Below are 26,751 nucleotides of genomic sequence, written 5' to 3'. Positions count from 1 at the left end.
TTTTGTGTCATGAACAGCTGATCGACTGTCTTGTCGTTTGTTTACAAATCCAGAGACGCGGCATTACCTGAAATTGTTAAAATTAATGAAAAATTGAATTAAAATGGACTTTCTGGGGCACGGAAATGCTCTTACCTGTCGGTTATGTCTTTGCAAGTGCGAAAATGCTCGAAATTTATTGGAAGAAACTGACTTTGCTGTCAAAATTACAGAACTTTTCCCGAAAATTGTGGTAAGTTTTCAAAATTTCTTATTAAAAATAATGTTTTTAATAATTATTTTTTTAGATTTCACCGGAAAATGGATTATCGACGATAATTTGCGAGTATTGCCATAACACAGTGCAACAATTTCTCGGATTTTACGAGAATGTGAACGCAAATCAGGATGAACTGATGAAAATGTTGCCGGATTTGCCAAAGGAAGAAATTTTTGCAGAGCCCATTGTTTGTGTTGATGAGAAAATTGAGCAAAAATGTCTCAAATTTGATGTCGGTGATGATGAAAATTTATTTTTTAATGCTAAAAAAGCCACAGATGAGGGTCGAACAGTAAAAAATCCAAAAAATAAAATTTCTCCAACACTTCCATACACCAAAAGCGAACTCCAGAACATGAATTACTTTCAAATAATCAACTTACCTCCGAGTTTCAAGACTTGCTTCAAGTGTTCTTTATGTCAGGAGCTTTGCAAGAACTTTTCAGAGCTACAAAAGCATATAACGCAAAAGCATTTCGGGCATTTAACTGTCAACAAAAGACAAAAAGAGGCAAATCCATATCTGAAAAATTTACAAAATTATTGTAATATTTGCGGAAAACTCATTCCATGGACCGAAGCTTGTGAAAAATATTACGAGCACTCGTACCTCCATTACGGCATCCAGCCATTCAAATGTGACATTTGCGGATTCAGCACCAACGAAAAAAGTCTCGTGCGACAACACATGGTCCAAAAACACTTGTCGAAAATCAAGCAACTCGGCTGTCTAATTTGCAAACTGGATTTTGACTCGACAGCTTTGCGGAACGATCACATGCAAGAATCCCATCCGGAGAGTTTGCTCCCGTGTCAGAAGTGCAACACAAAATTCGTCGATTTACAAACGCTAAAAATGCACCAAAAACAATGCGAGTCATTTCAAATTGAATGCGTTCGATGTCCCGGCGGAATTCGCTTTCCCGACGAACGGATACTCGGCTTGCACATGCAGCAACACGAATTTCAAGACAAATACAAGAAAAGTTTCGCTTGTCATTTGTGTGAACGCGGTTTCGAGAGCAGCAACGTTTTTAAAACGCATTTGCGACTTCACGAAGAAAATGCATTGACGCCATGCGAGATTTGCGGCAAAACGGTAAATATGACAGAAGGAAGAAAATTGCCGAAACACATGGAGAGTCACATGAAGGAAAAACCCGAATTTTACAAATGCGATTTTTGCGGCGAGGAATTCGGGAAAAAGCAACAATTGGCGAGACATATTAACAAAATTCACAATCGCAGGGAAGAAAGTTGTTACAAATGTGGGCAAATGATTGTCATGTACTTGATGAGTCGCCATTTGAAGCATTGTCATGCGGGAGACTTGAAGTGCAAGCATTGTCCGGAGATTTTTAAGAAGCAAAGTGAGCGGATTAAACACACGAGACTCGTTCATTTGGGATACAAGTGCAAAAGGTGCAACATTCAGTTCCAGAATAAGTCGCAGTTGGAAGCGCATCAACGGCATGACGAATATCACAAGAGTAAGGGCTACAAGGCGCCACGGAAAAAGCTTAAAATTGAAGTTTTGTAAGATTTTCATTAATTTTACATGAAAATCCATTTGAAGTTCAAAAAATTTTACTTTTGAATTATCAGGTGAAAAAATAATCAACTAAATAAAAATTTGTTTCCTTCGAATTTAATTGTATTTAAAAAACTTTGCTTATGGAAACTAAGTTTCCTGCCAATATTTGATGGATTTCAAAGCTAAAATTGAATAAATTTTCATTCTAAAGATGATTTCCATAAAAATCTCCTTGATTTTTGAAGAAATAAAAAAAAAAAATTTCGGTCATGAAATTTTTCAAGTCAAGATCTAACAAACTTTTGATGGATTTCAAAGCTAAAATTAAATAAATATTCATTCTAAAGATGATTTCCATAAAAATCTTCTTGATTTTTGAAGAAATAAAAAATTTAAAGGGCTCATATAAGCTTTTAAATAATTTTTTCAAGAAAGTCTGATTTTATTCATTCAACCGCCATTTTGTGGCATTTTTGTTGCTTTTTAAAGAAAATTTACTCGGAGGCTGTATCTCCTAAGACAACTGAGAAAATTTCAAACTTTTATGGGTCTTATTTTTAAAATTTTCATAAACCGCTAAAGAAGAAGGGATGAAACAGCTGATTGGAAGTTTTGTTGTTTGTTTACCTCAATAAATAGTCAAAAATGCCGCATTAAAAATGTTTTTCTGAGCGAAAAATAGAAAAGTTAAATTAAGATGGAATTTTTAATGCTCGAAAATACAAAAATTTGTCGTTTTTGCTTGTGCAAATGCGAAACAGCAAGAAATTTATTAGAAGAAACCTCTTTTACCGCCAAAATTCGAGAAATATTTCCAAAAGTAATTGTAAGTTCAGAAAAATTTCTCATAAAAAACACTTTTTTGACCGAAATTTCTTTTAGATTTCACCGGAAAATGGATTGTCAACGTTAATTTGTGACTATTGCTTCAACAAAATCCAACAATTTCTCGAATATTGGGACAATGTGAACGCCAATCAAGCAGAATTAATGAAATTATCACTTCCTGAAACGATAAAAGAGGAAATTTTTGCAGAACCAATTGACAATTTCGACCAAAAATCGTCTGAAAGTGAGGCGGAAAATGACGACAGCTTTACTATCGACAAGCAAGAACCTTTTGACGAGTCATCTGACGATACAAACTTCCCGCAAGAACCAATCTCGACTTCCACAAAAGTTCCCTACACGAAAGACGAGCTTCTAAAAATGAATTATTTCGAACTCAACCAACTTCCGGTGAATTTTCGGACTTTTTTCAAGTGTCCCATGTGTCGTCCCAGCACCGAACGCTTCAAAATCGTCTCAGCTTTGAAACTTCACATGGCACGATCACATTTCCCGAAAATTTCACCTCAAAAAATGCGTTTGAGAAAAGCTGGGGAACGCTTAAAACAAACTTACACGCATACTTTTTGTGAGATTTGTGACAAAATCCTGCCTTGGTCAAAAAAATCGAAACTTTTCAAAGATCATAAATTCGTGCATTATGACATTAAGCCCTATAAATGTGACATTTGTGGCTTTAGTGCAGCTGAAAAGCGGTATTTGAGCTCTCACATAAGAGCTGAACACGAAAAAAAGCGGAAAAAACTCGGATGCGTCGTTTGTACAGCAACTTTTGAAAAGCGAGCATTGCGAAATGATCACATTTTCGAATGTCATCCGGAGAGCATTCGATCCTGCATGACTTGTGACATCAAATTTTTCGATGAGACCTCGTTCAAATCGCATTTTCGTGTTGGGCGATGTCGAATTAGTCTTGAAATTGAGTGCCCGCGATGTCCTGGCGGCATTCGGTTTCCCGATGAAAAAGTTTATGGCTTGCACATGCAACGCCACGCCTACGAAGATGGACTTCAGCGACTTTTCCGGTGTCATTTGTGTGAACGAGGCTTCAACAAGGAACATCTTTTACGAACGCATTTGGGCTATCACACGGAAAATGTCTTGGTTGCATGCGAAATTTGCGGAAAAACCGTATTTCATGATTCGACACTTAAGGCGCCAGCGCATATGGAAGTTCACAAGGAGCCAAAACCGGAATTTTACAAATGTGACATTTGCGGCGAGGAATGCAGTAATAAGATGAAATTGGCGAAACATTTTAACAGAGCGCACAATCGGAATGAGGAAAGTTGTTATAAATGCGGAAAAATAAGACCAAAGTATGGAATGAAGAAACATTTGAAAGCTTGTCACGGAAATGAGCTGAAATGCGCCCATTGTCCGATGATTTTTGACAAAAAAAGTACGCGAAGTCGACATACGTCACGTTTTCACATCGGATTCAACTGCAAACGATGCAATTTGACATTCGCCACGTCTTATTTGCTCAAGAGACATCGACAAGTCGACGAAATTCATTTAGCAACAAAGAAACCCAAGCCTTAAAGTACAACTTTCTTTAATTTAATCCATATTTGTTGACGTATTTACTTAAAAATCAAGTATTTGAGAGAAAAATAACGATTAACAGTACGAAGTATCAAAAAAAATTATCTTAACCCTTGGAAAATGCCTTGCGAATGGCATCCGCATTCTCAACCAACTTGTTGAACTCATCCAACATCAATGTAATGCCTTTCTTGCCGGGTTTCAAGTCGCCCGATCCTTTGTCCAAATAAAATTCGCGGATATCCAAGTAACGACGCCCTTTGAATTCGCTCACACGAACTTGACGATTGCGTCCCAAGTCGCACAAAAGATCCGGATCGCCACTTTTGTTGCTGCCGGAACTGTTGCCGGCAGTTTTTTGCTTCTTAACTGGACCACGCTGAAATTTTTTTGCATGAAAATTATTAAAATTTTAATTTTTGATGAAAAAATTAAGACTTACATCTTCGGGACCGCTGTCAGAGTCGCTTGTTTCTTCCTTCTTGGTCTTTGGCATGATTTACGATTTCGAGAAATTTGCCGGCGAAATTTGTTTGCTAATAATTCGAGAAAAAAATTGAGTATTTATGAAAAATTTCAGTTTAATGTTGAAGAAAAATTATTAATTTACCTGAAAAAGTTGATTTTTAACACAAAATCGATTGAAAAACGATGGAAATTAAGGAAAAATTTGCGCTCCAAATCGGTTTGACAAAGAAAACAAAAAGTTAGGTGGCCTGATTGATTAAATTTTTACAGGGACATGGGATTTTTTAGCATTGTGGGTACCTTAATGAAATTTCCGAACCCTGTTCTCATTAAAATCGTCGAAAAAAAATTAAATTTTTAAAATTAATTTAATTAAATTAGATTTTAATACAAAATTAGTTGAAAAAGTGATCAAATTTTCTGTTTTCGACTTCGCGCGCTTTTACGTGTTCCCGGACTCGTCTCCGATTTTTGTGTTTTTTGATGTTTTTCGTTCCACAAGGCTTGCATCTCTTCCATAATTTGCATTGTCAAGTCAGTTTGACATGATTTGTCTTTAAAAGCGTTCAAATCTTCAAGTGCTTTTGCCTCTTCTTCGTCGTCAGACTCTTTTGGGGCGTTTTTGTTCAGGATTTTCGGTTTTTTCTTATCCAACATTAAATTTGCTCCTGAATTTTTTCGTTTTTTCGATGCTGTCTTCGTGTTTGGGGAAATTATCACACTCGGCTCCTCATTTTCCGCACTTTCGGCTTCCACAAACATCAGGTCGCCCGTTTCTTGGTCAATTACCATCGTGCAAAGGCCTGATTTGTTCAGAGTTTCTTCATTTTCGTTCTCTTTCAAGTTCACGTACGACACAATTCCCGGATTTTCTTGTTGCTCCAAGATGTTATTTAATAATTTTTGATTTTCCGTGCGATTTTCTGCGTTTTCTGCTTCGCCTTCGACCGACTCGCCATTGAGATTCAGCGAAGGCACCCAATCGATGTCGTTCATTTGCATCTTTTTTGCGGGTTTTTCGTTCACAAAGTGTCGGTAGCATATTCGGGGTTCCGTGGCTTCGATTTTGTAGTCATCGGGCAAGTTGCAGGCCTTTTTCCAGAGTTTGATGCGACGCAGCGAGACGAGATTCGGTTGCGATTGATTCACTTTGTTGTACGTGATTTTGGGAAAGGGAAATGTCGTGAACTGATGTTTGAAGTTGTTGGAAATGCATTTCGGGACGATGCATTTGACTCGCATCGTGAATGAAACGGGATTTGAGGCGTGAGAGTTTCAGGAAAAAATTTGTCGAGATTTTAAGTTTTGTTTGTTTGTCAACAATTGATGAGGCGGGTGCAAGTTGAAAAGTACACTTGTACAAGAAACTTGAAACTCGGTTCAAAAATGGGTCCCCAGGCCAGCTAACAAAAAAATTTATAACTATCATCCGTAGAACAAAAATATGCATTCGTTAAACAAAAATATACATAAACGGGAATAACGTGATTCATTGCATTCATAATTTTGTTCACAATTTTGGAAAATACTGAGAAATTGCAAAGAAAAACATTTGATTCAAAATGAGTTACTTCTTATAAACAAAAAGTATAAAAACAATTGATTTCTTAATAATTTTATAAAAATGAAAGGACCTGTTTCTTTTAGCTTTTAATATTGCTTATCAAAGAGACTGGGCTAACTTATTTTATCCTTTTTAGTATTTTTTTAAAATATTTAATTTTTAGCTTTTATTAAAAACTTTTTAAGATAAAAAAGATGAATTTCAAATATTTTTTAAAATTTATTTTTCGTAAAGTAGAAATATATCAGCGTAAATTACGATTTAAATTAAAAAATTGTGAATCGAGATTTGGAATAATAAAAATTTTCAGTCATATTGTCAAAGTTTCAAAAAAAAAATTGCTTAAAGTTTTTTTTTAAGTTTCTTCTTATTGAGGCATCTCAAAATAAAATTAATATTTAGAAGAGTTAATTAATAATGCGACCGTACAAAATGCACACTCAGATGTTGAAAACGCGCTTCAACAAAGTATTCAAAAATTTCAATCATCAAAAACTCTCAAACTGCAATATATTTTATTCAAAAAACACCTCGCCTTGAACCACAAACTTTTTTACCTGAATCACATTTTAAAAAATATTAAACAGAAAGAAAAAAATGCAATAACATCATAATAAAACCCGATGACTGAAAGAAAGAACCAATAGAAAAATATTAATTTGAACTGACTATATCACAAATAATTTTAATTTGAAAGTTGAAACGTTTGGAAAAAAAATGGAAAATTTGATTTAAAAAAATAAATAAGTAATGAAAAAAATAGTGAAAATTGTGAAATAATGAAATTCTGTTAAATATGGGTGAAAGAAATGTTAAATTAATATTAAGTTAATTTTAAGTATTTCCTTAACGGACAGTTGTTGGCTGCCTCCAGGTATGTCTTTGAAGTCACTGGTAGCAAGAGCAGGACCGAACTTAATTTGAACTGAATATAAGTTTTTTAATATGAAAATAAATAATTATCTGTTTAAAAAAAGTATTTTCTGTCAAATTAAAATTTTCATCAATAAAATAATAATATTAAATAATATTTTTTTTTATTTTAAAATTTAAATTGACTTAAAATTTATTAATTGAAAGAACATTTACCAAATTAATTTGTAAGAAATTACTTCAAAACACGATAGTTTTAGTATATTTTTAAAATTTAATTTATGTACAGTTTAAAAAAATTTCAATTTGTTAACTCTAAGAACTTTACCAGCTTCAAAAAACACACGGGATCCAAAATATCAAAAAACCAAAAAAATTACCAAAGTAATATGAATCCATGAGTAATTTTCGGTATTCATAATTTTTATGAGCTGGCCTAGACTTGTACAAGAAACTTGAAAGCGATTTTCGATTCCGGTCCTCCGCTAATTCAAGATTTGCATTTCCGTACTCCTCATGACTTCCGTGGGAGGTATAACAAAAAGTAACGTCGTTTGTTATTGTTTTTCGCGCAAGAAATAATTTTAATTTTCGTGAATTTCCATCGATTTTAATACCAAAAAACAGGTAAAACCCAAAGAAAAACTAGTTTCACATGAAATTAAATTAAAATCACACAAAAATCGGAAGCAATAACTTTATGACGTGCCGAAATGTGAAACCGCGTAGATTACCATTTTCAGCAGATTGGCAAATTATGTGTGCAAGAAAACACCGACTACGTACATTTTATCGCATAATAATCTAATCGCGCGTGTGATGTAACAAAAATTTGTAATATTTCCTCTTATTTTCTATTTTCAGCGTTGCCTACATGCAGCACGGACCGCTTTGTCGTGCAGAAAAGTAATCGAAGTGTAATCGCGGCGGATTAATGATAAATTGACGACCTTGAAAAACTCAAAAAAATTAGTGAGCAGCAACAAGAATAGTTTTTTTTGTTGTTATACGTTGTCGGTTTCGGTCATAGAACTCGACGACGCATCGGAATAACCCGGAAAAGTGCAAATTTCGACGCAACGTTGCACGACGATTGAATAATATTCGAATAAAAATCGCTCAATTCGCACACAAAACCAGATTTATCTCCCATATTCGTGCGAATTTATTGACGTAGAGCGGAAAAAGTGACGACGACCGCATAAGTAGATGTTTTTGCGAGTGCAGTAGAGAAGTGTCATAAAGTGAAAAGTGTGTTGATAAGTGAATTTGCAATAAAATACATACAAGGGAGAGCACGCGAGAGAGAGATAAGTGTTCGGAGCGATTAAAAATCATCGTAGATTAATCAAACAGACCAAAAATAATAAAAAAAAGAAAGACAGATGCGAGAACAAATTGATGCACGACGAAAGAACAACCGAGTAATAAAATAACAAAATAACACCCGAAAAATTTTCATCGCATATGAGTGTGTGGCTGAAGCATGAGCAGCTTTTCGATACATGGGCGCGCTAACAGCAGCAACGATGATCCGCGACACAAAAATCCGGATGCGAAGAAGAAAAATGCGACGACAACGGAACGTCTTCCATCGCGAGTTGCCAATTTGTACTACAAACACGGGCTTTTCTTATCTTCCTATCCCACGTGTGCCGCAAGTTTAGCGATTTTACTTGCCATCATCTGTAGGTGAGTCATAAAAAAATTAATTTTTATCAAGAAAAACCGCTCATAATTTTTTTTTATAGTTACCCGTTGTTAAATATTCCATTGCCGGGCACAATTCCGACGAAACTTGTCGTCCCGTTCGAGAATCCGCACAAAGTTTTGCCACGCAACACGAATTTCAGCACGTTGTTCCCGCTTTCGCCGTCATTTAATTTGTACAACATCTCCATTGAGCCTCTAACATTCCCCTGGGCGCGCATCGACCCGTATATTTATGTGCAACAAATCGTGTTTCGTGCCAGTGTTGCGCCATGGAACGATAATTTGCAGCTAATTGATGCATTTCGAGGTCCCTTACACGAATCTTTCAAATTATTGGAAGTAATTACGAATCACGAGGACGAACAAAAAAATACTCTCTCACGATTGTGTTTGCATGTGGAAAACGTTAAAAGACCCACTCAGCGATCCGTGTTCCCCGAATACAATTGTTTGACTCTTTCCCCAGCGAATTTTTGGCAACAAAACCCGCACGAGTTCAATAAAGACACAAATTTGTTAAACACAATTTTCTCGTATCACAATTTCCATAAGAGTAAAGTGTCGACGGCGGAAATGTTGTTCGGGATGCCGCTCAAGGATTCAGGTTTGAAACGATATCCGATGCGAGTGAGACCAAGAACGCTTCAATTTGCCGTCACTTTGGTGTTGAACGAGTATAAGCCGGAATTTATTCAAAGTTTGAGGGAGAAACTCGAGGGATTGTATCCGTTGCATCAAGATGGGAATGGAATGAAACACAAAAAGACCCTGATGTACATTTATTATCCGAGTGAATTTAACATGTTCGAGTTTGGACCGCTTTGTGGGGCATTTGGCGTCGTTTTTATCTACGTTTATTTGACAATTCGGAAAATTGAGGTCATCAGGTCGAGGATTTTTCTGGCGTTGTCGAGCTGTTTAACAGTTTTAGGGAGTAAGTAAAAATTTTTTAGATTTTTTTTATTTTGTGCAATTTTTGAAAAAGTTTCACATTATTTAGATTTTTTTTTTCAAAAATTCAAAAAAGAATGTTTTTTTTAAATTTTTTTTATGAAAAAAAAAAATATAACTGACTCGAAAAAGTATGAATTAAATGAAATTTCAGATTTCAAAAAATTAAAATTTAAAAAAAAAATATTTTAAAATTTTTTATTAGATTTTTTTTTTGTCTAAATTTAACCTAAAAAGTAAAAAAAAATTCATAATTTAAAATTTTTGAAATTTCAAAAATAATTTTGAGATAATTTAAAACATTATTGAGTAAGAATTAGTCTAAAAATATTTAAAAAAATTTTTTTTATGGAAATATTTAAATTTGACTTTGGTTGAAATCTTAGATTTTAATTTTATGTCAATAAATTTAACACAAAAATTTTTATAAAAATATTTTTAAAAAAAAAAATCTTAAAATTTTTATAACCGATTTTTTTACTTTTTCACAAAAATTTAAAAAATTTAATTTAATATTTAAATTAATTTTTTTTAAATTTTTTATAAAAAATTTATTTTTTTAGTCTAAAAATTAAAATTAATAAAAAAAATTTAGGTTTTCAAAAATTATTTTTATTTTTTTATTAAAAAATTTTAATTTTTTTATTTAAATTTTACACAAATTGTATCATAAATTGATAAAAAATATATTTTATTTAACTTTTTATTAAATTTTATTCGTCTAAAAATTAATAATTTGAAATTTTTAAAATTTCAAAAATAAAATTTATTTACCTAATTTAAATTTTTTTAAAAATTTTTTGAGTTAAAAAAATTAAAAAAAAAGAAATATTTTCTTTCATTAGTTTCCATTTATTTTTAATTAAAATTATTAATTTAGAACTAAAATTGCTTTTTTCTCATTTTAAGACTGATTTTTGGAGAAAACGTTAAAAAATTTTCAAAAATTTATCGATAAAGTAGACTTTCTCAAATCGGCTTTAGATCAAGTCGATTCGTTCAATGCTTTGTTTACCCAAAACAACGCGCGTCTCTTCAAAAATGTCTCAAAAATCGCAAGATTTGTCCCTAAAAACCCGTCCTGGATTCGAAAATGTCATTCAATGTCCTTACAATCCTCGTCACGAGATTTTACCGTATCGCATGCAAACTCATTTAGTCAAATGTGAACGAAATCATCCGCATATCAAGTTGGAAAAATGTCCTTTCAACTCTACTCATCGGTTTCGCTCAAAACAAATGCAGGTAACTCGACATTTCTGGGAATTTCCTCAATTTTTTTTGACTTTTTTCGTGGATCGTCATTCAGGAACACAAGAAAACCTGTCCAGATCGCCTCAGTTTCGAGCATTATGTAATAAAAATCGGAGATGAATTTCCGCAACACAAATTAATGGATGTTAAGATGCCACAACGACCCATTTTCATCTTTGAGGACGAAGAGGAGTCATGGGATCACTTCAATGTGGCTTCGTATGATCCGCAAGAACATGTCAAGTCAAAGCCGATATTGCGACTGAACAATGGAATGACTCGGATTGAACGAGAACGCTTCAGAGCGGCAGAAAATAAGAGAATTTCTGAATTGCTGCAGGCTGAGGGGGAGTTTGAGGATGAAAATGAAGCTAAAATCGAAGATTTTGTAAAGAATGAGGAACAAAATCTCCTAATATCGAAAGAAAATGTTACAGAAAAGGAAGAAACGCAAGTCAAAGGAACAAAACGCTGCTTGTCAAACGATTCTTACGAACGTCGCACGTCTCGTAGAACTCGTTCGCAACAATTTCTGTCGAAAATCTCCAAAAATCAGTCTTAAACTAATTTTTTTTGAATAAATTTTAAATTTTTCTCATCATTGCTAACCAAATTTCGTTTCTTTTTAGGTCTCATAATGTCTCTCGGCTTCTGCTTCTTCTTCGGTCTCACTATCAGCACACAATCCAAAGGAGTTTACCCATATCTCGTACTACTCGTGGGTCTCGAGAACATTTTAGTCCTCACAAAGTCCGTTTTAAGCACCGACGAAACCCTCGACGTTAAAATTCGCTTGGCACAAGGCTTAAGTCGCGAAGGTTGGTCCATCACGAAGAATCTTTTGACAGAAATCACAATCCTAACCATCGGATTAGCAACTTTCGTCCCCGTAATTCAGGAATTTTGCATTTTTGCCATTGTCGGATTGATTTCGGATTTTTTCCTGCAAATGTTGTTCTTCTCCACGGTGCTGGGGATCGATATTAAACGCGTCGAATACAGCGCCGAGGTGAAACATTTCCCAAAAATGTTGACAAATAACATGTATTCGACAAATCGAGCTGCCAAACCGATGAGTGGCTTTTATAGGTCACGATCGCATCCAAAACTCACCGCTATGGTTGATCCAACGCAGAAATCTGGCGATGGGGAGAAGAAAAAAATTCCCAAAAGACTGCGTGTGGTGAACTTTTGGGCTCGTACGAGATTTTTTCAGCGTGGATTCATGATCTGGATGGTACTGTGGATCAGTAATATCATCTACAACTCCGGGCTGATCGAGAAATTGTTCATTATTAATACGGAAAATTTGAAAAATGGGACAATACGACCCGGGGTTCATGCTCCGGGGTCGAGATATGACCCGAATTTGGAAAAATACGAGTTTCCAAGGAACTTTTTCGAACAAAAAGGGGGCGAAACGAACGGCGTGGCGGAAGAAAATGTCATGAACATGACGGAACAACTGAATAAACTGCGACATCCGGAGTACGACATGAATTTTCGCGTTTCAAACTTTCATTGGTCCACGATACTGAAGCAATATAACATTTCGATGAGCGGAAGGTATGTAACGGTCTTACCAACGATCCGTTTGTCGCACACAGTGTCGCCGGAGATCGCCATGCACTTGAGAAACCCCGAGGAGCAACTTCCGAAACATTTTCAATGGAAGGCATTGGCTGTGGCATTAGATCCGCTTGACTTTAATGACGCCGATTCGCAAGATATTCCGCTTTACAATGTTGGAAGTGTCCCGCTTTACCCAAAAACGCCCATGGAAATTGTTCTGACGACAATTCTCGCTGTCGTGAGTATAATTTGCCTTTGTTACTCGATGGTCGTCATTTATCGCTGCGTTTGTACGCGAAATTATGCGGAATGGCGTGCCAGTTGGAACGAATCTGAGTTCCCGTCGGAAGCAAGTACGGATCATATCTTGGATGCGTTGCCTGTACAAGTCGATGGACATCAATCGCAAATTGAATGTGTCGTAACTGACGGAAATCTCATCGGAAGTTCCTGTTTACGGGGTCAACTGAAGGTTTGGGATGCAAATAACGGCGAACTCATCAGTCACATTGATCGTCATGCATTTTTCGAGTCGCAATTTGGGCAATTTTCCGTTTCGCGACCCAATTCCTGTCATGCCAGCGATAGTAGCGGCAGTTTATCGGGTTCGCCGCCTTTGAATGACTTCAATTTGGCACCGCAACTGCTAAATAACTACCAAAGAACGAGTTTGCAGCAAAAAACGCGTCGTTCCTTGGACCTGAATGAGCTTATGTACAAGCAACTGAGGTTGTCACCCACTTCCGGAGACCTGATTAATCGAAAACAACCCCTGAAACATGGCTTTACGTACCTTTATGACAACCGAAAGCAAGTGCCTCACACAAAAAAGCATAATTCCGTGTCGCCGATGCGGAGTTATCTTCATAATTTTACGTTAAATTCCACTCCAATCATCCTTCAACGATCTCACAGCTTGAAAAATGACTCGGATCATGTCGTGCCGCAGCAAAATCGATCATTAAAAGCTTCGCCCATTTGGTGTTTGGATTTTCAGGACAACCTAATAGTCGTTGGATGCGGCAATGGACGAATTGAGTTCTGGGAAGGCATGTCGGGCAACTTTAAATGCTTGTACGAGCCCGAAACTGTCGCTGCGGGAACCAATTCCGGCGTCACAAACATCAAATTGGTCGGCGATAAGGTTGTCGCAGTAAGACTGAATGGGCGCATCGATTTTTTGCGGTTAGAAACGTACACGCAGGGCAGGCAGATAGATTGGGGATTCACTTCGACAGTGAGACGATGTAAGTTTTTTTTTTATTTTTTCTTAAATTTAAAATTAATTTTACTTTTTTTTATTGTAGCTCATGCAAGAACAAGTTCCGCAGGGAGCATTGGGCAGTTTAATCAATCGCAACCGATGATAAAAGAGGAGTTACGATGCATTTTGGAAGGACATAATATTGGGCATCAACAACCTGTGACGTGTATCGATGTTGTTGGTTGCACGGTGATGACAGGATCGCAAGATCACACAGTTAAGGTGTTTAGATTAGAGACAAGTTCCTTGTTGTACACGTTGCATGGGCATTGCGGGCCAATTACGTCACTTTTTATCGATCGGTATCAGTCTGGGACTGCAGGCAGTGGATCTCAGGATGGATTGTTGTGTGTTTGGGATATAATTACAGGTAAAATTTTCTTTTTTTGATTAATTTTTAATTTGTTTTAAATATTTTGTATCAAAAAAAGTTATCAGAATATTGAGAAAAATTTTTAAAAAGCTGTAAAATATTTTTTTTTATAAAAATTGATGGATTTAAAAAAAAACTGAACATTTTTCAATATTTTTATGATTTTAATTAAGATTTTCTAAAAACTTAATAATTAAATTCAGAAAATTTTGAATTCAAAACATTAAAAAAATCATAAAAAAAAATTTCAAAATTATTTTAAAAAAATGATTAATTCAATTATTTTGTTAAAAAATACATTTTTAATGAATATTTAATTTTTCATTAAATTTTAAACTTTATTACAAAATTTATATTGTATTCGAAAAAACATATTGCTTCTAATTTTACATTACTTAACTTTATTTTCCATTTTTTATTTTTTTTTATTTTTTTTTTATTTTAGAATTTCTACAAAATTTTAATTTAAAAAAAAACTAAAAATTTAAAAAAATAATTAAATAAAGGTATTTAAAAAAAATTAAATTCGTAAAAAAAATATTTAATGAAATAAAATAAAATTTAATGAAAAAATTTACAAAAAAAAAAAATTTAAAAAATTTAGATACCTTTTTTATATAAAAAATTGAGGAAAAAATTTAAAATATAATATTTATTAAAAAAAATTATATTGAAAATTAAATTTTAAAATTTATTTTTGGAAAAAATTTTAATCAAAAAAAGTTTACGAAGAAATTTTCAATTTTAAGGATTTTTTAAATTTTAAAATTTTTGCTTTTATTCCACATTTTATTTCACATTTTTACAATTTAAAATTGTTTTTTGTGTCAAATTCAATTAATTTTATGTACAATTCAAGTATAAAAAAATTTTTTTTTTTTAATTCAAAAAATTTTTAAGTACGTTTACGTGTATTTTCGTATAAAAAAATTAAAAATCAACCTAAATTTTTCCCTAGGTTTTTGATTTTTTTTTAAATTTGAAAATATTTACTGAACATTTTTTTAAATTTCTCATTTAATTTTTTTTTTTACTGCAAATATTTTTAATTTTTTGAACTATACAAGGGATAAAAAAAATAAAATTAATTTCAAAAAATTAAATTTTGACTTAAAAAACCCACAAAATTATTAAAATTTCAATTTTTTTTCAGGTGCCTGCGTTTACAAAATTGACGCACACGAAGACTCGATCGTGTCGCTGGCTTGTTCCCCGAGTTACATCATTTCGCTCGGCTTGGATGAACGACTCCGTGTATGGGAACGCTTCCAAGGACACTTGTTAAACACCATGAACGTGATGCACCCATATTCTAGTCTTCTCATGTTGACGCCATCGTTACTCGTAACTGCACGTCCCGGCTCACTCGTCGTTTGGGACGTTCGCTTGGGCGAGCCAGTGCGCGAAGTGAAGCTCGACTGTGTTAATCACCGATTCTGTCCAAAAATATTGCTTTCCGCATGCGGATCCGTCGTTTGTGACTACGGAAATCAACTGAGAATCGTTAAATTTCCTCTCGTTGCCATTGACAAGTGTGAATAATTTATTTTTTTTGACGGTTAAGCTAATTTTAGTGTTTTTTCTAATATTTTTACGTTTTAAGGAAGTTATTACTATTTATAAACTGACAAATTCAACAATGCACTGTAACATTTAAGAACAAAACCAAACTAAAAATACAAATTTTCGTCTAAAAAATCTATTTTAAGAGCTATTGTTAACGTTAGATCGACTAAAGCGGAGAGTAAGAGGAGTATTTATCACAAAACGGAATGCTAAGTAGCAATAAAAAAAATAATTTATAGAAATTTCGGGAAATTTTATTTCTTCAACTTGACAAATTGCGACTTGAACTCTGTAATTCCGACAGATTCTTTATTTTTCTCGTCATAATCTGCCCAATCATCTTCCGACAAGTCAATATCTTCGAATTTTTGCCCATTTTCGACGGCTTTTGCTATCCAACCAGATCTCGGAGAGAATTCAACCGGTTCAATTCCGCGACAATCGAAAGCTACAATCGTCTTAAATTTGCCAACGTCAGCTTCGGTATAGGAAGCTACAAGAAAATTTTAATTTTTAATTTTTTTTGAGTTAAAAAACTAAAAAAATTGAAAAAATTGCTTACCATTACTGCCTTCAACGATATCAATTGACGATTCGCGGTTACACAATTTGCATTTAATGAAGAAATTCACACCTTTCGTGTTTCGAGAAGAATCTCCTTCGGATTGCCGCTCACTTTCGGTGATATCATGCCATTTTTCGTCCTGTTCGCCGCAATTACTGCACTTGACTTTGACGTAAAAGGCGTAATCTGGATGGCAGGTCTTCAGTTCTTCGATATTTTCGAATTGGGCACTTATTTGAAGGGCTATTTTCACCATTTTTTGGGGATTTTTTGGATTTTCCGGCGTGCAATAAACAAAAAACAGCTGAGTTATCACTTTTATTCGTCTCACATGTTGAATTAACAGGTAGCGAAGTCAAATATCTTCAAGGTAAACAACAACGGAAGCGATTAAAAATTAAATTTTCGTGTTTTTTGGGCGATTTAATTCCTAAAATTACGATTAAAAGTTAGTTAAAGTGGTTTTTCGCAAGAATTCAATCAGGATTTGTTGAAATTCTTCAAGAAAAAGTCGAATTTTGAGGAGAAATCCATCTTTAGAGGTAAATGGCGACCATTTTCTATTACTGCAGCATGACTTGCAATATTTTTCTTACAAAAAATCATTATTTCCCTTTACACAGCGTTCGTGCGTCGCATTTTCTCGAAGCTTCTACGCATTCTCAACCAAATTTCGGCATTGTCATCATTCTGCGGGCTCTGTGATGCCCCAAGACGGTCTCAATATCAAGCGTGAACGGAAAAGTACAATGGTAAATTTTGTATGTAATCCATGCCCGAGTTCAGTATCTTTGCTATATCTCGAAAATTTTAAATTTTTTCACAGGCTCCTTTATCTCCGTGTCCCATTCCCGACATCAGTGACGATGAATTGGTGTCGATTTCCGTGCGCGATCTCAATCGAACGTTGAAAATGCGAGGATTGACGCGCGAAGAAATCGTTCGGATGAAACAGCGACGTCGCACGTTGAAAAATCGCGGATATGCTGCGAGTTGTCGAATTAAGAGGATCGAGCAAAAGGACGAGTTGGAGACGGAAAAGTCCATGGAATGGCGTCACATGGAGGAAATGGGCATCGATAATCAGCGGATAAGGGACGAAACGGAAATTATGAAGAACAAGTATGAGGCATTGCGAAAATTTGCGATTCAACAGAAGATTCCGTTGCCGCCAGAGTTGGAAACTTTGTGAATTATTTTTTTTTTCTTTGAACTTTTTACATTTACAGGAATTAGATTTTTTAAGACATTTTTAAAAGACACACAAAATAAATTTTTAATTTTAAATCACAATAAAATAAATTTATTTTTATCAAATAAAAAAAATTATAAGGCTTTTTCATACAAAATGATAATTTTTTTCACAATTTTTTGACACTTGATTAATATTTTTTTTTATTTTTAATTATATACTTTGGTATTTTTAATTAAAAATTGATTTTAGGCCATTTCAAGTACATAATAAATTAAATAAAGAAAATAATTTTATGAAAATGTTATAAAAATTCATGTCAAAAAAATTTGAAAAAGTTCTGAATGAAAATTATTTTTCGAAAAGAAACTCATGGTGAAACTTGACTTTTGAACAAAAATTATTAAAAATTAAAAAAAAAATAATATTTAATTAAACAAATTTTAATATTTAATAAAAAAAAATTAAATAATAATTTTTATTATATTTTTTTCCTTTTTTTTTTTTTGAAAATTTCCTAAATAAAATATGAAAGTAGAGCAAATATAGGTAATAATTTTTAATAATGAAATTTTCAATTTTTATTTAATTTGGAATATAAATTTTTAAAATAGGGCATCGGACTTTACTTTTTAGTTTTAATTTAATTGATTTAAAATTTTGTAAGTATCAAATTTTACAAATATAAAAAAAAAATCAACAATAATAATTTCTTTGTTCTTAAGTCAAATACATACTTAAATTTTCCAAAAATATCAATTTTTCATGAAAAATAAATTTTTTTTTCACCAAAAATTAATCTCTTATACAAGAATGAAAATAAATTATTTTTTTTATGAAAAAAAATAAATAAATAAAAGTTTTGAAAAAAATTTAAAAAATCAAAAAATAATTAACGGTTATTTTAAATTTTGACGTTTTCACCAGAGGGCGCTGTAGTCAGTTTTCGAGTTTTGACAGGAGCCAAGCAGCATCTCGTTCCATTTTGCTTCTTTATTTCTCACAATTTCACCATGATTTCGAAGGAATTAAAGGCTAAGGCAGCCAATTTCCTGCAAAATATCACGCAGCACGATGAATTGGCCGAAATTGTGGATGTTTTGAAGGTAAATTCTCGCCAAAATCATCAAAAATCGCAAACCGCATTTTCACCCATATTTTTGTCATTTTTCAGGAATGCACAAGCACGAATGATGCTCTAACGCCCTGTTTACTCGTCTTGGAACATGTCTTCACGGAGCTCCTGAAGCAAAATGCCTTCCCCTTGCTGGCAGACGTTTCGGGTTAGTAAGACGCAATTTTGTGAAATTCATTTGATGTCACCACTTTCGTCGTCGTCGTACATTTGTGTGTACATTTGCATACGATAGCTTTCAATTCTCGTTTTTTTTTCTTTTTTCTCTCGTTCACAGATGATAAAAGTGTTCCGTGGCTGACGGCAAAGTACGAAGAAACGTTCCGCGTGATCATTTCGGGGATTTGTCATGAGAAACAATCGGAGGGAGTGCAAGCGATGGTTACCGCGATGCGATTAATTTCGGCAGAAACACGTTTCGGAACGCCTGACGTGAAAATATTTCCGATGGAGAAGCTGAAACAAATTTTGGAGCAACTTTTGTCGCCGAAACGTCAAACGAATTATTTAATTAATCGCTTTTCCGAGTACAGCAGTTACCCGGATGTGCTGCACTTTACGTGGAAACTCATTCCGACGTTAGCTCCCAAAGGCAAGAGTCCCAGTGATATGTTTACGCAGAATTTTTTGGCCCTTTTGGGAGTTTTGGCAATCACGAAGGAGATTACGAGCAAGGAAAATTTGTGTGTTCAACCGCCGGCGCACGAAAAAGTCTTTGATTACCAAACGGCACGCAAATGTCTCAATCGAACGTGGTCCTGCATCTCCCTGTGGAAGCACACGGAGGAGAATCACAAACAGCTGTTGATCGTTTTGCTGGAAAAGATGTTGGTTCACTTGGATAAACCGATTTTGCTGACGGATTTTCTCATGGAATCGCTCGATATGGGCGGCGCCATCGGACTTTTGGCTCTGCAAGGCATCTTCATCCTCATACAGCAACACAACTTGACATATCCCAATATCTATGAGAAACTGTACTCCATGTTCGAGCCCGAAATCTTCCATACAAAGTTCAAAGCGCGTCTTTTCTACTTGGCAGACATCTTTTTGTCATCCACACATTTGCCCGAATCGTTGGTAGCGGCATTTGCGAAGCGTCTTGCACGTTTGGCACTCGTGGCGCCGCCCCAAGACATCAGCATCATTCTCTATTTCATCGGAAACCTCATAATTCGTCATCCCGGCTTGAAGAGACTCTTGTACCATCATACGGGAGGACAAGTGCCACAAGATCCCTTCATCATGGATGAACGTGATCCCGTTAAATCGAGCGCGCTTGACAGTCAATTGTGGGAAGTTGCCGCCTTGCAACAACATACCATTCCAACGATTGCGACAGCGGCGAAATTCATCTCTAATCCACTGCCAAACACGGAATGGGATCTCTCGAGTGTGTTGGAGATCAACGAAAATGATGTAAGAAATTTAATTTTTTTTAAAAAAATGAAAAATTAAAAAAAAAATTTATTTTAGATATTCGACCAAGAAATAAAGAAAAAGGCACGCGAATATGCCCTGTCGTTCGAGAAGCCAATGTCAATGTACAAACCAAAAAGTGATCGGACACTTCAATTCTGGAATCTGTTCTAAAAGGATTTTTGTGATAAGAGCCCGCAGACATAATATTACTTTTACCCCGCATCAGAATTTTACCATAAAATAATGAAATACGAGACATTTTCGTATCTAGACATATAAATATATTTTTTGAATTCAGGACAAAAAAAAACAAACGGAGAAATTTATAACATTAAATTTAATTGTAATGATAATAAAAATAGATTTTGAGAACAATGTGACCTCATTTCATCAAATTTCTCCAAAAAACGTACAGTTCACCTTCGTTCTTTGCACTTTCATGCATTTTCAGTTATCGAAATGTTACTGTACTATTTATCTTAAAACTAGGCAGCTCCAAATAAAAATTTTGTTTGATGTCTCATTTAAAATTTTGAAAAATTCGAGGGGGAGGGGCACTTAATAACTTAAGAAATCGAGTTTTTCTAGCTTTTTTAGTGATATTTAAGCTGTTTTTCAACAAGTTTGACATTTTGCACTATTTAAGAGGTTGTTAAGAGGTTATTTCGATTAAGAAATAAAGAATTAATTTTTTTACAAAAAATAACGATCAAAAACTGTGTCAAAGCCATTTTTGTCCAATCTTGCTCCAAATGGATAAAAATTTACCAGAGGGCTCTAATTTATCATTTTTAATCATTTTATAACTCAAAACTGCCAAAAAATTGAAACTGAAAAAAAATTTTTTCTTTGACATAGTTTTGTTTTGAAAACTAAATCAAGAGCAAAAAAACTGTGTCAAAAACTGTGTCAAAAACTGTGTCAAAGCCAATTTTGTCAAATCTTCTCCAAATGGTTCAAAATTTGTCAGAGGGCTCTAATTTATCATTTTTAATCATTTTATAACTAAAAACTGCAAAAAAATTGAAACTGAAAAAAAAAATTTTTCTTTGACATAGTTTTGTTTTGAAAACTAAATCAAGAGCAAAAAAAACTGTGTCAAAAACTGTGTCAAAGCCAATTTTGTCAAATCTTCTCCAAATGGTTCAAAATTTGTCAGAGGGCTCTAATTTATCATTTTTAATCATTTTATAACTCAAAACTGCAAAAAAATTGAAACTGAAAAAAAAATTTTTCTTTGACATAGTTTTGTTTTGAAAACTAAATCAAGAGCAAAAAAACTGTGTCAAAAACTGTGTCAAAGCCAATTTTGTCAAATCTTCTCCAAATGGTTCAAAATTTGTCAGAGGGCTCTAATTTATCATTTTTAATCATTTTATAACTCAAAACTGCAAAAAAATTGAAACTGAAAAAAAATTTTTTCTTTGACATAGTTTTGTTTTGAAAACTAAATCAAGAGCAAAAAAACTGTGTCAAAAACTGTGTCAAAGCCAATTTTGTCAAATCTTCTCCAAATGGTTCAAAATTTGTCAGAGGGCTCTAATTTATCATTTTTAATCATTTTATAACTCAAAACTGCAAAAAAATTGAAACTGAAAAAAAATTTTTTCTTTGACATAGTTTTGTTTTGAAAACTAAATCAAGAGCAAAAAAAACTGTGTCAAAAACTGTGTCAAAGCCAATTTTGTCAAATCTTCTCCAAATGGTTCAAAATTTGTCAGAGGGCTCTAATTTATCATTTTTAATCATTTTATAACTCAAAACTGCAAAAAAATTGAAACTGAAAAAAAAATTTTCTTTGACATAGTTTTGTTTTGAAAACTAAATCAAGAGCAAAAAAACTGTGTCAAAAACTGTGTCAAAGCCAATTTTGTCAAATCTTGCTCCAAATGGATAAAAATTTGTCAGAGGGCTCTAATTTATCATTTTTAATCATTTTATAACTCAAAACTGCAAAAAAATTGAAACTGAAAAAAAAATTTTCTTTGACATAGTTTTGTTTTGAAAACTAAATCAAGAGCAAAAAAACTGTGTCAAAAACTGTGTCAAAGCCAATTTTGTCAAATCTTCTCCAAATGGTTCAAAATTTGTCAGAGGGCTCTAATTTATCATTTTTAATCATTTTATAACTCAAAACTGCAAAAAAATTGAAACTGAAAAAAAATTTTTTCTTTGACATAGTTTTGTTTTGAAAACTAAATCAAGAGCAAAAAAACTGTGTCAAAAACTGTGTCAAAGCCAATTTTGTCAAATCTTCTCCAAATGGTTCAAAATTTGTCAGAGGGCTCTAATTTATCATTTTTAATCATTTTATAACTCAAAACTGCAAAAAAATTGAAACTGAAAAAAAATTTTTTCTTTGACATAGTTTTGTTTTAAAAACTAAATCAAGAGCAAAAAACTGTGTCAAAAACTGTGTCAAAACCAATTTTGTCAAATCTTCTCCAAATGGTTCAAAATTTGTCAGAGGGCTCTAATTTATCATTTTTAATCATTTTATAACTCAAAACTGCAAAAAAATTGAAACTGAAAAAAAAATTTTCTTTGACATAGTTTTGTTTTGAAAACTAAATCAAGAGCAAAAAAAACTGTGTCAAAAACTGTGTCAAAGCCATTTTTGAAAGCTTTTTTAGATTAGATTATTTTTTTTTTAGAAAAAGTTTTCAAAATAGTTTTTGGAAATGAAAAATTAAGTCAAAACGCTAATTTAATAACAATATCTCAATAAAAATATCTCAAAATTGAACAATTCTATTATTTTTCCATACTAAATAGTACTAAACACGAAAATCTATATATAATTCCTATATCCCCCATCCCCCATGGATTTTTTTCAATCATGTAACGCGAAACAGAAAACGGTTTTGGAACACCTTTATTATGTGAAAATTGATAAATTGGTCCAAATTTTTCCTTTTTGTTTTCTAAATTTTTTATTCCCCCATTTTTTCGAATGATTTTCAACAATTGGAACAGCCTTACTCAAATACTTGACACTTATCAATTTGAACCAACTCAATTTCCTCTGACAAAAACAACACAACTCCCAAAAAATTGTTTTTCGGGAGAATTTTGTAGCTTTTTGACCTTCTATATAATCAAAATTTAGCTAATTAAGTGTTTTTTAGACATTAGATGGTATCGAAGACGTGCTTTAGTTGATTGTTTACTCAAAAAATTGTACGAAAAGCATCGTACTGACCCATTTACGTCGAATTAATTGGCAGAAAAGATGAGTAACGACCCGGAATCGAAGGAGGCAGCTAACGAGAGTCCTGCTGAACCGACAGCAGATGAACTCAAGGAGCGCGGGAACAATTGTGTGAAAGAAAAAAAGTTCGAAGAAGCCGTTTTGCATTATTCGCATGCCATAAAACTCAGTCCAAAGGATCCCATTTTGTATTCCAACCGGAGTCTTGCATTTCTGAAAATTAATCAGCTGTACTATGCGCACGAAGATGCCGAAAAAGCCATCGAACTCGACGAAACGTGGGCCAAGGGGTATTTTCGCAAGGCCGAAGTACTTTTCAACGCGGGTCAATATGATTCGGCGTTGTTGTCGTATGCAGCTGCCCTGCAACGTGTCCCGAACGACATGATGATAATTGATGCGGCACGCAAAGCAGCGCAGTTCAGTAATCGGGAGACGATGCTCGATAAACGCGTGCCATGGGTCGGAGCTGGCATCGGAATTGTACTTGGCGTGATAATTGTTCTGCTGGATCAACTTGCTACAAAAGCTCCAACTGTTTCGGTGAGAATTTTTTTCTGAATTTCCGTTTTTTGATGGTTTTTTAATGAAAAATATTTTTTTTAGCATCCAGCTCTCATGGTTTTCCTTGTGATGATAATCTCAGCGATTGGATGGGGCATCGCCAAAGGCTATCGATATTACACAAAAGATCAGAAAAAGGGACTTCTTGATCCGCCGTTAGAGCTGCTCGAAGGTTTTTGGAAAGACAAAGATGCGGAAGAAAATCCCGATGAGCCAATCAAAGCACCGCGAAATCGATACACGAAAGCGCAAGCGAGACAACGATTCAAGAAGGGAAAAACATAATATAAGGAAACGCCGCAGATGACGGAGAGAGACGATTGCAATGTGTAACGGCGAAAAAGTGATTTTTTTTAACTCGAAGCATTTCTTCTTTAACTGACACACGCAGACTAAAACGAAAATAATTTCTGTAACCTTAACTGTTTTTCTTGGCATAATTAAATAATATTTGTAGAAGTCCGAAAATTGTCTGATTTTTTAATAAATTTTTACCAAGTAATTTTTTCAACTAATTTTAAGCCTAAAATTGAATAAATATTCATTCTAAAGATGATTTCTGATCATATTGGGTCGATATTTGACGAAACATCAGCGATTTGGAAGTTAATTTTTTTTTTTTTGATCAGTTTTAAGCCTAAAATTGAATAAATATTCATTCAAAGAGATTTTTGTTCATATTGGGTCGATAACGAAACAAAAAAATTTTTGGAAGTAAAAACGCTGATTTTTTTACAAGTCATTTTTTGATCACTTTTAAGCCTAAAATTGAATAAATATTCATTCTAAAGATGATTTCTGTTCATATTGGGTCGATATTTGACGAAACAAAAAAATCAGCGATTGGAAGTAAAAACGCTGATTTTTTTACATGATTTTTTGACTCACCTAAAATTGAATAAATATTCATTTAAAGAGATTTTTGTTCAATTGGGTCGATATTTGACGAAACAAAAAAATCAGCGATTGGAAGTAAAAACGCTGATTTTTTTACATGTCATTTTTTGATCACTTTTAAGCCTAAAATTGAATAAATATTCATTCTAAAGATTCGATTTTTTTACATTGATTCATTGAATAAATATTCATTCGGCGTTTGGAAGTAAAAACGCTGATTTTTTTACATGTCATTTTTTGATCGAAATTAACGAAACAAAAAAATCAGCGTTTGGAGGTTCAAAATGCTGATTTTTTTTTGACAGTCATTTTTTGATCACTTTTAAGCCTAAAATTGAATAAATATTCATTCTAAAGTTGATTTCTGTTCATATTGGGTCGATATTTGACGAAACAAAAAAATCAGCGTTTGGAAGTAAAAACGCTGATTTTTTTTTTGCAAGTCATTTTTTGAACAGTTTTAAGCTTAAAATTGAATAAATATTCATTCTAAAGATGATTTTTGTTCATATTGGGTCGATATTTGACGAAACAAAAAAATCAGCGATTGGAAGTAAAAACGCTGATTTTTTTACAAGTCATTTTTTGATCACTTTTAAGCCTAAAATTGAATAAATATTCATTCTAAAGATGATTTTTGTTCATATTGGGTCGATATTTGACGAAACAAAAAAATCAGCGATTGGAAGTAAAAACGCTGATTTTTTTACATGTCATTTTTTGATCACTTTTAAGCCTAAAATTGAATAAATATTCATTCTAAAGATGATTTCTGATCATATTGGGTCGATATTTGATGAAACAAAAAAATCAGCGATTGGAAGTAAAAACGCTGATTTTTTTACAAGTCATTTTTTGATCACTTTTAAGCCTAAAATTGAATAAATATTCATTCTAAAGATGATTTTTGTTCATATTGGGTCGATATTTGACGAAACAAAAAAATCAGCGTTTGGAAGTAAAAACGCTGATTCAATAAACGCGTTGGGTCGAAACGCTGCGATTTTTTGATCAGTTTTAAGCCTAAAATTGAATAAATATTCGCTGATTTTTTCATATATTTGACAAACAAAAAAATCAGCGTCGCTGATTTTTTTACATGATTTTTTGACACTTTTAAGCCTAAAATTGAATAAATATTCATTCTAAAGATGATTTTTGTTCATATTGGGTCGATATTTGACGAAACAAAAAAATCAGCGATTGGAAGTAAAAACGCTGATTTTTTTACATGTCATTTTTTGATCACTTTTAAGCCTAAAATTGAATAAATATTCATTCTAAAGATGATTTCTGTTCATATTGGGTCGAAATTTGATGAAACAAAAAAATCAGCGATTGGAAGTAAAAACGCTGATTTTTTTACAAGTCATTTTTTGATCACTTTTAAGCCTAAAATTGAATAAATATTCATTCTAAAGATGATTTCTGATCATATTGGGTCGAAATTTGATGAAACAAAAAAATCAGCGATTGGAAGTAAAAACGCTGATTTTTTTACAAGTCATTTTTTGATCACTTTTAAGCCTAAAATTGAATAAATATTCATTCTAAAGATGATTTCTGATCATATTGGGTCGATATTTGATGAAACAAAAAAATCAGCGATTGGAAGTAAAAACGCTGATTTTTTTACAAGTCATTTTTTGATCACTTTTAAGCCTAAAATTGAATAAATATTCATTCTAAAGATGATTTCTGATCATATTGGGTCGAAATTTGATGAAACAAAAAAATCAGCGATTGGAAGTAAAAACGCTGATTTTTTTACATGTCATTTTTTGATCACTTTTAAGCCTAAAATTGAATAAATATTCATTCTAAAGATGATTTTTGTTCATATTGGGTCGATATTTGACGAAACAAAAAAATCAGCGATTGGAAGTAAAAACGCTGATTTTTTTACATGTCATTTTTTGATCACTTTTAAGCCTAAAATTGAATAAATATTCATTCTAAAGATGATTTCTGTTCATA

The 26,751-nt window shown here is 33.2% G+C and overlaps 9 protein-coding genes across 10 annotated transcripts; 7 read left to right on the top strand and 2 right to left on the bottom strand.

Annotated features, from left to right (window-relative positions):
* The first annotated feature begins 59 nt into the window (after positions 1 to 59).
* On the top strand, positions 60 to 1,875 carry LOC134838373 (zinc finger protein 235-like). Its single transcript, XM_063853889.1, has 2 exons — positions 60 to 232; positions 288 to 1,875. The coding sequence occupies exons 1-2, from the start codon at positions 104 to 106 to the stop codon at positions 1,797 to 1,799; spliced, it is 1,641 nt and encodes a 546-aa protein (XP_063709959.1). The 5' UTR covers positions 60 to 103; the 3' UTR covers positions 1,800 to 1,875.
* A 573-nt stretch (positions 1,876 to 2,448) lies between these two features.
* LOC134836739 (zinc finger protein 510-like) lies at positions 2,449 to 4,248 on the top strand. The gene is made up of 2 exons (XM_063851943.1): positions 2,449 to 2,619; positions 2,676 to 4,248. Exons 1-2 carry the CDS (start codon positions 2,491 to 2,493, stop codon positions 4,185 to 4,187), a joined length of 1,641 nt encoding a protein of 546 aa, XP_063708013.1. The 5' UTR covers positions 2,449 to 2,490; the 3' UTR covers positions 4,188 to 4,248.
* LOC134836741 (RNA polymerase II transcriptional coactivator) lies at positions 4,190 to 4,936 on the bottom strand. The gene is made up of 3 exons (XM_063851944.1): positions 4,801 to 4,936; positions 4,633 to 4,726; positions 4,190 to 4,569 (listed from the first exon to the last, which is right to left on the bottom strand). The coding sequence occupies exons 2-3, from the start codon at positions 4,684 to 4,686 to the stop codon at positions 4,297 to 4,299; spliced, it is 327 nt and encodes a 108-aa protein (XP_063708014.1). The 5' UTR covers positions 4,687 to 4,726; positions 4,801 to 4,936; the 3' UTR covers positions 4,190 to 4,296.
* A 2,708-nt stretch (positions 4,937 to 7,644) lies between these two features.
* LOC134828150 (sterol regulatory element-binding protein cleavage-activating protein) lies at positions 7,645 to 16,024 on the top strand. Its single transcript, XM_063841138.1, has 6 exons — positions 7,645 to 7,722; positions 7,960 to 8,787; positions 8,847 to 9,742; positions 11,643 to 13,832; positions 13,893 to 14,219; positions 15,376 to 16,024. Exons 2-6 carry the CDS (start codon positions 8,582 to 8,584, stop codon positions 15,762 to 15,764), a joined length of 4,008 nt encoding a protein of 1,335 aa, XP_063697208.1. The 5' UTR covers positions 7,645 to 7,722; positions 7,960 to 8,581; the 3' UTR covers positions 15,765 to 16,024.
* Positions 10,756 to 11,620, top strand: LOC134828152 (gametocyte-specific factor 1 homolog). Its single transcript, XM_063841139.1, has 2 exons — positions 10,756 to 11,004; positions 11,069 to 11,620. Exons 1-2 carry the CDS (start codon positions 10,762 to 10,764, stop codon positions 11,573 to 11,575), a joined length of 750 nt encoding a protein of 249 aa, XP_063697209.1. The 5' UTR covers positions 10,756 to 10,761; the 3' UTR covers positions 11,576 to 11,620.
* Positions 16,025 to 16,026: 2 nt separating the features above from the next.
* Positions 16,027 to 16,667, bottom strand: LOC134828153 (UPF0587 protein CG4646). Its single transcript, XM_063841140.1, has 2 exons — positions 16,351 to 16,667; positions 16,027 to 16,281 (listed from the first exon to the last, which is right to left on the bottom strand). Exons 1-2 carry the CDS (start codon positions 16,607 to 16,609, stop codon positions 16,043 to 16,045), a joined length of 498 nt encoding a protein of 165 aa, XP_063697210.1. The 5' UTR covers positions 16,610 to 16,667; the 3' UTR covers positions 16,027 to 16,042.
* A 46-nt stretch (positions 16,668 to 16,713) lies between these two features.
* Positions 16,714 to 17,701, top strand: LOC134838045 (transcription factor MafK). Of its 2 annotated transcripts, none has more exons than XM_063853490.1 (3): positions 16,714 to 16,895; positions 16,977 to 17,105; positions 17,180 to 17,701. In XM_063853490.1, exons 2-3 carry the CDS (start codon positions 17,058 to 17,060, stop codon positions 17,543 to 17,545), a joined length of 414 nt encoding a protein of 137 aa, XP_063709560.1. In that variant the 5' UTR covers positions 16,714 to 16,895; positions 16,977 to 17,057; the 3' UTR covers positions 17,546 to 17,701. The 2 variants fall into 2 exon arrangements, with proteins under 2 accessions (XP_063709560.1, XP_063709559.1); XM_063853489.1 differs by having other exon boundaries at positions 16,977 to 17,114; positions 17,180 to 17,696.
* An 805-nt stretch (positions 17,702 to 18,506) lies between these two features.
* On the top strand, positions 18,507 to 20,479 carry LOC134838546 (nucleolar complex protein 4 homolog A). Its single transcript, XM_063854093.1, has 4 exons — positions 18,507 to 18,651; positions 18,720 to 18,828; positions 18,958 to 20,099; positions 20,157 to 20,479. The coding sequence occupies exons 1-4, from the start codon at positions 18,559 to 18,561 to the stop codon at positions 20,271 to 20,273; spliced, it is 1,461 nt and encodes a 486-aa protein (XP_063710163.1). The 5' UTR covers positions 18,507 to 18,558; the 3' UTR covers positions 20,274 to 20,479.
* Positions 20,480 to 23,140: 2,661 nt separating this feature from the next.
* On the top strand, positions 23,141 to 24,346 carry LOC134837080 (uncharacterized). The gene is made up of 2 exons (XM_063852394.1): positions 23,141 to 23,856; positions 23,920 to 24,346. The coding sequence occupies exons 1-2, from the start codon at positions 23,335 to 23,337 to the stop codon at positions 24,160 to 24,162; spliced, it is 765 nt and encodes a 254-aa protein (XP_063708464.1). The 5' UTR covers positions 23,141 to 23,334; the 3' UTR covers positions 24,163 to 24,346.
* Positions 24,347 to 26,751: the final 2,405 nt, after the last annotated feature.

Source organism: Culicoides brevitarsis, chromosome 1 (genome assembly GCF_036172545.1).
Source record: "Culicoides brevitarsis isolate CSIRO-B50_1 chromosome 1, AGI_CSIRO_Cbre_v1, whole genome shotgun sequence".
Classification (NCBI taxonomy): Eukaryota; Metazoa; Arthropoda; class Insecta; order Diptera; family Ceratopogonidae; genus Culicoides; species Culicoides brevitarsis.
The sequence above is the reverse complement of the archived record's forward strand: the minus strand, read 5'-3'. Positions and strand labels throughout refer to the sequence as shown.